The 12,493-nt window shown below is 35.5% G+C and overlaps 1 protein-coding gene across 2 annotated transcripts in view; it reads left to right on the top strand.

The window, feature by feature from the left end:
* The window catches only part of HIF1A (hypoxia inducible factor 1 subunit alpha), a 56,818-nt gene that overhangs the window by 14,402 nt on the left and 29,923 nt on the right, over positions 1–12,493 (top strand). Inside the window, exons 2-5 of one of the 2 annotated variants that reach the window (XM_083370191.1) lie at positions 2,372–2,448; positions 9,100–9,290; positions 9,625–9,770; positions 11,066–11,150. In XM_083370191.1, the coding sequence (XP_083226317.1) occupies positions 2,393–2,448; positions 9,100–9,290; positions 9,625–9,770; positions 11,066–11,150 (478 nt within the window). In that variant the 5' untranslated portion in view covers positions 2,372–2,392. The remainder of the gene's footprint in view (positions 1–2,371; positions 2,449–9,099; positions 9,291–9,624; positions 9,771–11,065; positions 11,151–12,493) is intronic. The other variant, XM_083370190.1, reaches the window with a different exon arrangement.

The raw sequence follows: 12,493 nt of genomic DNA on the forward strand, positions 1-12,493 counted from the left end.
GCCTTTTTGCCTTTGTCAGCTGAAAATCAGTAGTAATTTCTGGGTTCAGAGAGAAATATAAATATTATGTATTTATTCTTTTAAATCCAAACTTTTAGATGGATGTAGATGGTTATCTGGAAGAAACTATACATAAGAGAGAATAGGCAAGTGCTGAATTACGGTATTGAAATAGTTTTTTTGGAACTATGGGGAAGAAGTAATACAATTAATTTACAAATAATCTTCACAGGAAAAATCTGTTTCCTCATTTTGCATGAAAACTGTTGCGCTATCTTTCTGTGGTTATCTATATATTAAATGAATAATTGTAGCCTAGGATAGAGTGCTTAGATTGTTTCCATAAAACCTAACCTAAATAAAAACAATATTTTAGAAAAGAACTGGCCTAGTTCTCATGTTACTATGAAGTTCTTGCATGGGTTTTTGGTAGATTTTAGGGAAGAATACCAGACTTATATTTACCATCATGTTGATGAAATTGTCATTTTTTTTAAAAAAAATAGACTGTAACAACAGTGATGCCTCCACAATTACATGAAAATATGTGTGGACTGATTGATTGATTGTTTTGATTTGATTTGTGTGCCACCCATCTCATCTAGAGGCATATCATTATCCACCACTACAAATGGTTGCCAAGTCTAAATACTACTATCATGGTAATTTGTAATCCGCATGAAAAACAATTTGTTGAAATATAATACAGATATAAAAAAGTAAGTTGATCTGTTTAGTTTGACTCTTACAATTACATGTCTGTAACTGAGTTTTCTGAGCAACCTTATGGAAATGGTCTATCATAAAGAAGTGTTTGTTTTAACTTGCCAGTCTAAGCTACAACCTTGGAATTTCTTAGTGGTCTCCCATCCAAATGGTAATTGGACTATATGCTTCTTAGTTTTCAAGTTAAGATCAGATGTGGTTTTAAACTGAAGTCAAAATCATAGTAGTGGCAGTGGCAGTAGAAGTTCAATAAAAAAGATATTCTGTAGACAGGTTGCTGCCATATAGAATATTATCTGCCTTTTTTCCAACAGAATCTTTCTTGGTAGAGGGGTGAAGACAGTTTGGTTCAAGGAGATATGCTCCTTTCAGTCCTTGAGCATTTAGAATCTAATGGACCCAAATGTAGTGCTTAAAAAAATGTATTATACTTCCATGCAATTCTTGCACAACATTGGCTGACTCCAATGATAGATTGAGAGAATTACTATTGTTGTTTCACTCCAGCCTTCCTGATTTGTTCGACTGGCAGCTTTCTGTTAAAAATTATGAAGATGAAGACAGGGTATTGGTACCTTCAGTTGTACAGAAACTCCCCCGTGCTTATTTTTTGAAATGAACTCTGAAGGGAAAAAGAAATCACTGTGTCTTTGCTTGCTTCCATTCCCTCAAAATACCAAGGATTATATTATAGTAACAAAAGTCATTGAGAGGTCAAGAAGAATTGGCATGTCTACAGTTGCTTACCAGAAACACAGAGGACATTTAATAGCCTGTTCAAACTTGGAGAGTTTACAACTTACATTTGTATTTTTTCTCTCTGTGTATTTCCTTTGGTCTTGATCATTTTCCTAAGGGAAAGGGGACTTAATTGCCTGTAAAAACAATCTGCCTTTTGGGCAGTACCTAAAAGCTCCTGTGGCTTTAATATAATTCATCTAAGAGTTAGCACTGGTTGCAGTATAATAAAAGGGAAGCTAGCAAGTAAACAGAGGAAGTATTCTTGGAACAAAACTATGCAAGCCTTCTTTTATTAGACCTTTTTGGGCAGTTGATAGAACTTGCTCAGAAGTTTAAAGGTAAGTTCATAACCAGATCAACCCTGAAATAGTGTTTCCTGAGAAGAGTTGATTCTGCACTTGCACACACAGGTCACACTTCTCAGTAAAATTGAAAATGCTCAGCCACGTTTAAATAAATTGGTTCATACAACTTAGGCCATAAATCATGATTTATAAACCTTTGTGGGTGAGTTCACAGAAAATACTAAGTTTATATTATTTATGATTTAGTGTGGTGTGTGAACACACACACTCACATCTCTTAATGGTAACAATTCTGAGTACTCTTTCACTCTCCCATAGCATTGTTTGTAATGTTTTTCATCTCGATCTGACAATGGAAGAATGGTTTTAGGATATATGGGACATGCCAAAGGTATTTGAAGCTATATTGGAAATGTGGTGGACTACTCCTTCCAGAGATTAAGATCAATTTTACAATAGTTAACAGAAAATATTTAAAATACATATTAAAATAGATTAAAACTCTTTTTTTAAAAAATGGATAAAATATTTTTAGTTAAATTAACATTTAACATTTCATTTCAACTGCATGTTACTTTATTTGCTTTCTGAATTCACAGATTCAGAAAGGCCACAAGTCGATGGAGGCCACAAGTATAAATTTATATTGGATTCAAAATCATAAATGCTATGCTGTGTAAGTTGATTTCAACATAGTTTATAATATTTATATATTATTTATTTATACAGACTATCACATTTAGAACCCACATTTTGTAAGCACATGCATCAACACATGAAACAAGTATTTAAGAGTGTTTTAAAATATCTAGCTACCATAGTAATTAGCCCTACGTATGGAAACACTGAAAAATATATTTTTTAACTTCCTGGTGATTATATCTAAAACAGAGGTCCCCAACCTTTTGGGCACCAGGGATGGTTCCGTGCAGAGGTGTTTTTTCCGCAGACTGGAAGGTGCATGGTTTTGTGTGCTGCCTACATCCCATGGATGGGGCTTTGTGTGGACCGGTTGCTGGCATGCCACGGCCTGGTACTGGTACACGGACCAGGGGTTGGGCACTCCGATCTAAAACATTTATGTCAGTGTCTAGTTGTTAAACTTATCAACAGAATAGGTTTCTTGAAAAAAAGAAATACCTGAATATGTTTATTTTAAAAATATAGTAAAAAAATTGATTATTTGGTGACAAATTCTATTGAACAACTGGTAGTGGCTTTAACCAGACTCTTAATTCACTATTCATCTATAAATCCTTGCTGTAGTTTAGCTAAAGTCTATAAAATCAGTATCTCTAGTAAGTGTCTCCATGTCTGCTGTATTCTTATCTTCTTAGACTTGGGATTAATAGTACACAAAATAGCAGCAAAAGGTATTTATTTCAGCCTCTTGAAGACTTAACAATGTTGACTTCAAGACTTTAAAAAATCCCTCTTTACATAATGAAGTAAACTTTCTTGTCAACAACTGTAGGTTAAGGGTTAGGGTTAGGTAATAGAAAGTATACATACCGGTAATCTTCGAAAGAATATAATGGATATAGATGATCAGTAATCATTTCTTAAATATGTTGCATTCTTAAACTTTCAAATTCCAGCCATTCTTTTATTCTTCTTAGTGAACTTTAGTCTTGGCAAGTAAAATAAAGGTTTATACTGTACATCATCAAATGCAATGTAATAAATTGTGTTGTAAGTCCTCTTTTGGCCTTTCTAGATGATTTTATCATACAGTTACATTTTTTTTTAAAAAAAAATTCTGGACCACATAATAAGGATTACAGAGCAGAAACTGCGCCATGTGGAAGTGCCCTGAAAGATTTCTTGAAAAAGACCTGGAGGTCAGAGTTAATCTGATAGTAAAATACTCAGCTTGTTAAGTGTGATTGAAATTAAAAAGAGGCAAAGCAATAGAAGGAAAAGAATCATTGAAGGAATCAATAGAAATACCAATTGAATTGAAAAGCAAAAAAAAGAATTTATAAAGAAGGGGGGGAAAATAAAAAGGACCTCAAGAAAAGAAAGGCAACTTAAATGAAACTTGAGGCAAGTGTAGAAGGGTCTAAGAAAAGACAAATATGCAGCTGACATAGTCCAAAGAACATTGTGACAGCCTTAATTTGTACTCAAGCAACAGAGGGGAACACATTGGCTTGTGATGATTTAGCTCCAGGACCTGTGCAGAGAAGCTGGGCTGGCTTTTAGAAGATCTAAGAGGGTTTGGCAGGATAGCAGAGATCGCTGCTTATGCTGAATATAAAGATAGCAAGTAGGAACAGTAGGGTAGCTGTGAATGAAACAGTAGCACAAATCCCTTGAGATTTCGGATGGAACTGAGCTAGGCTTGGAAATTTGAAGAACAGGATTTGATCATCTGGGTCTTTTCTGGGATGAGAGAACAAAGAGGGGAAGGAAAGTTGGGGAGATGGCTGCAATAATTACTTATTTGTGTCAGAAGGGCAGTAACCAGATGCTCCGCTGAATGATGTCAAGTTTGAGGGCTTTTGTGTGAACCTCGACTGGTTTGGGGGGATAAATGGGAAGTATCATAGTATTTTTATTTAAAACCAATTCAATTCTGATTTAGTTTTTTAAAACTTTTCTACAATTAAAAATAGTTTGATTTACCTCAGAATGCTTCTGATCTGGTTTATTCAAGTTAATTTGCATGATTTTGTCCTTATGCTGGATTGGGAGCTATATAGATTTCCAGGGAGATGTAATTCCAGAAGGCAGACACCATGACACAGATGTCACAGTTCCTAGGCTCAGATCACAATGTTTAATTGAAATAATAGTTTATGAGTTGGATGCCCTTAGTATATGATTTGATTTAGTTTCAAACCCAATAGAAAGCTAGGCAATATTCTACATAGAGAACATTGCAAATAGCTCAAAAGGGGAGGCTGGGCAAAGAGATGGCTGGGAACGGTCAGATAAGAGGGAGCACACCCCACAGCTGTATAATTGATGGATCAAGGGGCTCAGGAGAGACTCCATAAGTTATCAGGCTATAAATGTGGTGGCAGCAGAGAATTGTATTTTCAGACTTGCAAGAATCTGTTAATATACCTTTACAATAAATTAGAATTAGCATATCTGGCTGTGTTTCCTATCTGATACCTGATAAGGCTGGCAGGTAGAAATTGGGTATTGGCCAACAAATTCCAGCATGGTATGTGCTTCTTATGAAGAGGTAGTGCTTAGATATCAACACATGAAGTGCTAGCCCTAGGAGATTTTGGTATTTTGCATTGGTTGCTGTGCTGTGCTGTGCTCTTTATTTTGCAATATTTATATGCCTCCCTAATTTTCAAACTCTGCACAGTGTACAAACAAGAATTCAAGAAAAGAACATAAGGATTTAAAAAAGACCTAGATTGCTGCTCAGGATCTTGGACAAAAGGTGGATGGAGAAGAATAGTCTTAAATGCCTTACAAAATGTCAGAGGGTTAGGGTCTATATGTATTTCTGGAGGCAACACATTTCATAGTGTGGGAATTACTCTAAAAGGACCCATCTTCTGGTCCACACTCTTAATGTGAAGATGGGAGCTTCAGTACACCCTCTCTGAGGATTAAACTGGACAGGTACAGTCACTTTGGAGTGATAAAAGCTGTTACTATATTCTATAGTTCTTGCTAGGTAATAAGCAGAGGTTTGAATTGGTTCTGGAAACCTACATAATATGAAGATAACTGTGCCAAAATGGATTTATCCATTAAGAGTTTGGGAACTTCTGAGAATTCTTCAAAGGCAATCCCATATAATGTATGTTGCAGTAATCCAGTTATTTGGTGATCACTAAAGCTATTCTACAGGGTTGTAACCGACATACCAGCCAAAGCTGCATGAAGATCCCACTATTTACAACCTCTGTCTACTATAGGTAGAGTCTCTGTTGTAATCCATCTTCTTCAGAAGAAGTGTAACCTTACCTACAGTGGCCATTAAGATGAATATTTCACTTAAAATGTTTACAAACAGCACTCTATCTTCTTGAGGTTTTGTCTGAGCTTGTTTCTCCTGGTCCAGTTGCTTTCAGGCTCTAGACTCAGGAGGATATTTATAATTGTTTGACAGTTTCTTCAGAAATCAAAGAAAATTGACTAATATGATCCTTTCAAAGACATTGGACTTATGTGAAGGAAAACTATTAGCCTGAATTTTGAATTGTTATATGTAATAGATGTTATAATATACTATTGATAGAGAGTAATTCAAGATTTGTGTAAACTTCACTTTTGCATTCAATTACTTTTTAAGAGACGTCATGTGAGTATATAATGTATATACTTTCTTCTCTGCAAATGGTGATTGAATAAAGGATAACTTAAAATTAAATTCAGGGCTTCCGGTTGCTATTTTTCAGCGGAGCGGTTAGAAGATTTGGAATGCCAAATCCTTCGGCTGAAATTTCTTTTTGTTGGGGACCCTAAGGGGCAGAACCCACCCTGAAGGGGTGGAATGAAGGAAGGAAATCCCAGGGACTTAGGAGAGATGGCGGTCTCTCTGAACAGTCCAGGAGAAGCCTCCCAGAAACCAACAGAAGAAAAGGCTGGCTAACTCCAAGTCCACCCATAGTTGAAAAAAAACGGAAGCCATAAATTTTTAAACTAAGCGGATCTTAAACAGCATGCTTGAATATGGGTAACAATATTGATTTTCTCTATCCTACCTATTTTCCTGAAGAAGAAAGTCCCCAAAATAAGAGATTTCCAAAGAAGGAAAGGGGGAGGGGGACTCTGCTCCCTTCCTTTTGGTTAGCGGTGAAATTTACTCTTTAGATTGAGAAAGAAAAAGACTAGAAAGACCTGAAAAATGAGCAAATGCGGACACCTGCTGGTGAATGAGGATTTTTTTTCTCTGACCCTCAAAGTTTTTAGAAAATGCAGCTGTGTAAACAAAGTGAGAGTAACAAAGTTGAAGCAATGAATACTTCACAAAAGGAAAGATATGATAAGAGACAATTTCAAAGGACAGTGATTTTAAACTAATAGAAATCCAGAATAACTTTGAGAGCATGAATCAACTTATTTCCAATTTAATTTCACTCCAAGAAGTTTCCCAAGAAAATACAGTAGAGATGACTAAATATAATTCTGAGAATAGAGACTTGAAGATGGAACCATATAAAATAAAAATTTATAATTTAATCCAAATGGGAAATATTTCAACACGTCTAAGCAACTTTGAAGATAAGGAAAAGAATGAGAAAAAAATTCTTACAGGGAAACAAATGATGCAGCAAAACATATTGATTAAGAAAGGCAATGGCCAGAGAAAAAAATAGAAATTCAGAAAAAAGAAGATGGAGTTTATCAGAAAGAATACTTAAAAAAGAAACATTTGTTTGAATATGGCTAAAGAAATGGAAAAACTTTGAAATGTACTACTCTTAGAGGGATGAATTTTTTTCCTTAACTAATATAATATGTTTTTTCCTTCTGAAAAAAGTTGAAATGATTTAAACAAAAGCAAATGTTTTAGTTATTTAAATGTGACGATAAGAAAAGCATAAAAATGTGTTTTGAATGAGAGTTAAAGGATTAGATGATTAGAACTATTGAATGGAATGGAATGAATGGAATGGAATGCTTAAAGTTTAACACAGATTAAATACATTCTTAGCTAAAAGAATAAGAAATGGTCAAAAAGAATAAGAAATTGAGGGAATAAATATATTAAATTAGGAGGGATACATATTTTAAGTTACCGTATATGTTATTTTTTGTATCTCAGTGCTGTTGTCTCTTTTTCTTGTCTCCCTTTTCTTTCTTCTTTTTCTTCTTGTTTGTCTCTCTTTTCTTTTCTCTTTCTACTTTTTTATTTATTGATTAAGAAATGTAAAAGAATAAGAGGGTCTGTATGGAAAAAACAGAATTAAATCTACCAATGTAAATATAGTTAAATGTTGAAAAGATTGTCACTTGTAAGAATATTTAGAATTTGGGGAGAGAAATACCGTAAGCTGAAATAAACACGGTAACAGGATTTATAAGAAGGCAACTAAAATGACAAATAGGATTACTGAAACTATATACGTAACTGTTGTTAATTAAAATAATGAGAATTGTCTTAATCTAATGTTTTGCAAAGAAAGATACTTTGGGGAAAGGGGAAATCAAATGAAATTAACATATGGAATATAGATCATAGAAATTAATTGTTATGGACTGTCTTATAAATGTTACCCAGACAACATTCTGTTAACAAATTACTGAATGATTTATGTTATGTTAAAAAATTCTAATAAAATATTTATACAAAAAAATAATTTCAGAAAGGGTATAGGTCTGTGGTGACGAACCAGGTGCCACAGGTGGCATGCAGAACCCTCTCTGTGGGCACGCGCGCCGTCGCCCCAGTCCTAGGCCTTCAGCTGGTTTTTCTAATTTTTTTTCGCTTTAGGCCTCTGTCGCCATGTGGAAAAAAAAGGTTCAATCAATCAATTTCAACTTCTTGCGGGGAAAAAAAAGATCTCGCAAAGTTGGAATTGATTGATTGAACTTTTTAGTCCCACCCAGTCTGCCGTTACCACCACAGCCATGCCCACCCAATGGGCCACGCCCACCCGGCACCCGACGATACATAAGTGGGTTTTGGGTTGCAGTTTGGGCACTCGGTCTCTAAAATGTTTGCCATCATTGGTATAGGTGCTTACTGTAGTGATTTACAATTCCAGGGTATATGCTAGATGATTATGTTTTTCCAAAAGGAGTTGGTGCATGATTTATGGATGCTTTGAACTTGATCATGCTGTAATTTCCTAGATTAAAACTATAGCCAAGACCCTTTATATCACTTAAGGTTTTTATAGGCCAACTCTTTCCACTTTCTGAAAGAAAATGACACTATGAGTGCTACTAATAACCTTAAGATTTGACTACAAAAAAGGTCTCGACAAGGGACTGTATTTAGAAACTTTAATTAGTATGGGAACTATTGGTTATTATCTTTAAAATTCTGTGTGGTTTGGATCATCCTGCTCACTGAAGCAATCTGATAAGACTCACTTCCTGTTACAATGAACTATTGGATCTTGGCTTTTTAAAAAGGGTTCTAAAATGCACATTTCAAAACAAGGTTTTTGTTGCTGGTTTTAATATTTCAGGTGTTAAATATTTTTAAATTGTAAACTATTGATAGATTTGATAATCTATACCATACTTTTTTGTGGATTGTAAGGGCATGATAAATAGATACAAAAACATGCATTTGTTTGTGAGTCTTGATTAAATAGTCTAAGAGTTTATTTTCAGCCAGCCAATACATGATATTTTTCAGCCGCGTATATGGATTTGGATATTGTGTTTATTTTTCTAGGATTAGCTCAGAACGTAGAAAAGAGAAGTCTAGAGATGCAGCCAGATGTCGGAGGAGTAAGGAATCAGAAGTGTTCTATGAACTTGCTCACCAGTTGCCTCTTCCCCATCATGTGAGCGCACATCTTGATAAAGCCTCTGTTATGAGGCTTACAATCAGCTACCTGCGTATGAGAAAGCTGCTTGATGCAGGTAAGCATTATTCTTGCAGATGGGTGAAAATTTTTATGTCCACTTTTTTTTTAGAAAATTTTATTAAATATACATTTAAAAACAAAAGTGGACATGATTCAACTTCCCTAGCTATAACACTACTATTAGTATTATCTTATGTTACAGAAAACAAATAACAAAAACCTAAAATACAATCTATAACAGGACAAAATATATTAAAGAGTACATATAAGATCTGTCGGTTTTTTTTTAGTAAACTGTCATTCAGTTTTATGTCCACTTTTATGGCAGTTGATACATTGTTTTTTAAAGTGATAGGTTGCAGGCATTCAATTTGTACTGATTCTTCTAGATGACTTAGAGGCAGAAACTGAAATGGAGACACAGTTGAATTGTTTTTACTTAAAAGCTCTTGATGGATTTGTTATGGTCCTCTGTGAAGATGGTGACATGATCTATACTTCTGAAAATGTGAACAAGTGTGTGGGACTCAGTCAGGTATGAAATGACCCATTCTTTTGATTGTGTAGAGTGTTATTTGTTTTTATTCATTTATCGACTAGATCTCTAACCATTCCTCTAGGACAGGGGTGTCAAACTGCCAGCCCATGGGCCGGATGCGTCATATCGAAACCATGCCCACCCCAGCTCCGGCAATGGGGAAAAGTCGCGATTTGTTGTGACAAGTCACATGATGTGGCGAGTTTGACACCCCTGCTCTAGGAGTTCAAGACTGTGTGCATAGGCCGCCTGCCATCAGTTTTTTTTCCCCGCTATAGCAATCCTGGGGGAAAATAACTAGTCTGACATTTTATTTATTTATTTATTTATTTATTTATTTATTTATTTATTTATTTATTTATTACATTTTTATACCGCCCTTCTCCCGAAGGACTCAGGGCGGTGTACAGGGCAATAAATACAAAACAGAATACAAAAGTTAAAAACGAATTAAATAAATGCCCACAATTAAAACAATAATTAAGATATATTAAAACCCCAACCCTAACCCATCAGACGAGGTCAGACTGCTCAAATAGATACGTTTTTAGGTTGCGCCGGAAGGAGCGAAGGTCGGGGGCCGTACGGAGCTCAGCTGGCAGGCGGTTCCACAGGTCTGGCGCGCCCACAGAGAACGCTCTCCCCCTGGGGGCCACCAATCGGCATTCTTTGATCGGAGGCACCCTGAGGAGGCCCTCTCTGTGGGAGCGCACTGGATGGAGGGAAGATGACGCCGGCCGCAGGTGTTGCCGTAGGTAATCCTTTTGCCTAGTTAACTTCTGTGGCTGATAGTGGATTTGCTCACTAGGCCATAATATTTGAAGACTGAAACCTGGTCTATGAGATAGATTCTTGTCTTTCATTAGTATCCAAACATGTAGGATTTAAAATAGTTTCTTGTGAGCCTTTCCTATATAGCGATCGGCAAGGGCTGTAGATTCCTTCTGAAGTCAATATTTATTTATTTATTTAATTAATTAATTAATTAATTAATTAAATTTTTATACCGCCCTATTCCCGAAGGACTCAGGGCGGTTTACAGGGCAGCATAAAATACAATATAAAAATAGTATAAATTAAAATAGATTAAATTACATAAGCCCAACAATTAAAACAATATTAAAAGCTAAAACCCCTTCAGTCCAGAATTAGAGACAGTGTGGCTGCATCATTGGCATAGTGAATTCCTAGTGACTATGAACAAGATAGTGAATTAGGATTATAACCAGTGGTTTTTTTCCCCTGCTATAAATATACAATGCTAAATGGAGCTTTTTTCCCCCCTTTGGCAGTTTGACTTGACAGGACACAGTGTGTTCGATTTCACACACCCATGTGATCATGAAGAGTTGAGAGAAATGCTCATCCATCGAAATGGTAAGAAAGAAAAGATAGTGGAAAATATACGTAGCTTGAAGTGGAATTGTTGGGTTATTGGTGTTCTCTGAGGTTGTTTTCTTGCAGACATTTCATTATCCAATTGGGTAACTTCAGTGCATCAGAGACTGAAATTTGCTGGCTTTTTATATATGTTTGTCATACTGGCCTTGATTGGGGTATTATTATTTCTTGATTTTGTTTATCTGATGTTGGGAATTTTTTTGATGAAAATCAATGCTGGTAAGAGAAATCAGTCCACAAACTTCACTTCCTTAGGCATGATGATGATTTCTATCCTTGTAATGAAACATCTGAAAGAAAAAAAGCAAGCTCAGAGAACACCGAGAACGAAACAAGAGACAAACATTCAGAGTTCTGCTTTGAGGCCAGATGGCTTCTCCTTAAATATGTGCTTGATTAATGCTGTTAAGCAATACCATAGATTTATGTTAATTAATTTATAACAGGTCCTGTCAAATATAATCTTGTGAAATTTTAAATTTGTAAAAATTGTAACTTCTATTTTGAGGTGTTTATTGTAACTTGAATTTGAATTGGTATTTAAAAATTAAAAAGTTGGGATTTAAAAATTAAATTTTAAACACTTTAGGTTTTTCGGTTGACATCTGAAACTTGTCTTGAATGCTTTGGATTAAGCAGAAATTTTCACCCGATTCATTTACTTTAAGTCCTCGACTTACAGTAGTTCATTTAGTAACTGTTCAAAGTTACAACTACACTGAAAAAAGTGACTTACGACTATTTTATCACACTTATGGACCATTGCAACAACCCTGTGGTCATGTGATCAAAATCCAGACACTTGGCAACCGACTCATTTATGACGGTTGCAGTGTCCCAGGGTCATGTGATCACCTTTTGTGACCTGATAAGCAAAGTCAATAGGGAACACAGATTCAATTAACAACCATGTTAGTAACTTAACAGCTACAGTGGTTCACTTAATAACTGTGGCAAGAAAGCATGTAAAGTGAAGCAAAATTCACTTAACCAATGTCTCAGGAACAAAAACTTTGAGCTCAACTGTGGCCGTAAGTTGAGGACTACCTGTATATACCCTTCTCAAGACTTTCTTGATGTGATATAGGTGATTTTGAGGTGATTGATAAGGTTGATACCCTGTTTCCCGTCCTGATTTTTTATGTATACAACACATGCAACAATGTACATGATCTAGAATTGTCTCATAACAAAGCATTTAAAAACAAAACAGTAAGTAACTACACAGTACTTAGAGACATACAGTACTTAGAGCCTTGGTGGAGCAGTGGGCTAATGCCTCCTTAAGTAACAATACCAGCTGCCTGCAATTAGTGCAG

Source organism: Vipera ursinii (assembly GCF_947247035.1).
Source record: "Vipera ursinii genome assembly, chromosome: 1".
NCBI lineage: Eukaryota > Metazoa > Chordata > Lepidosauria > Squamata > Viperidae > Vipera > Vipera ursinii.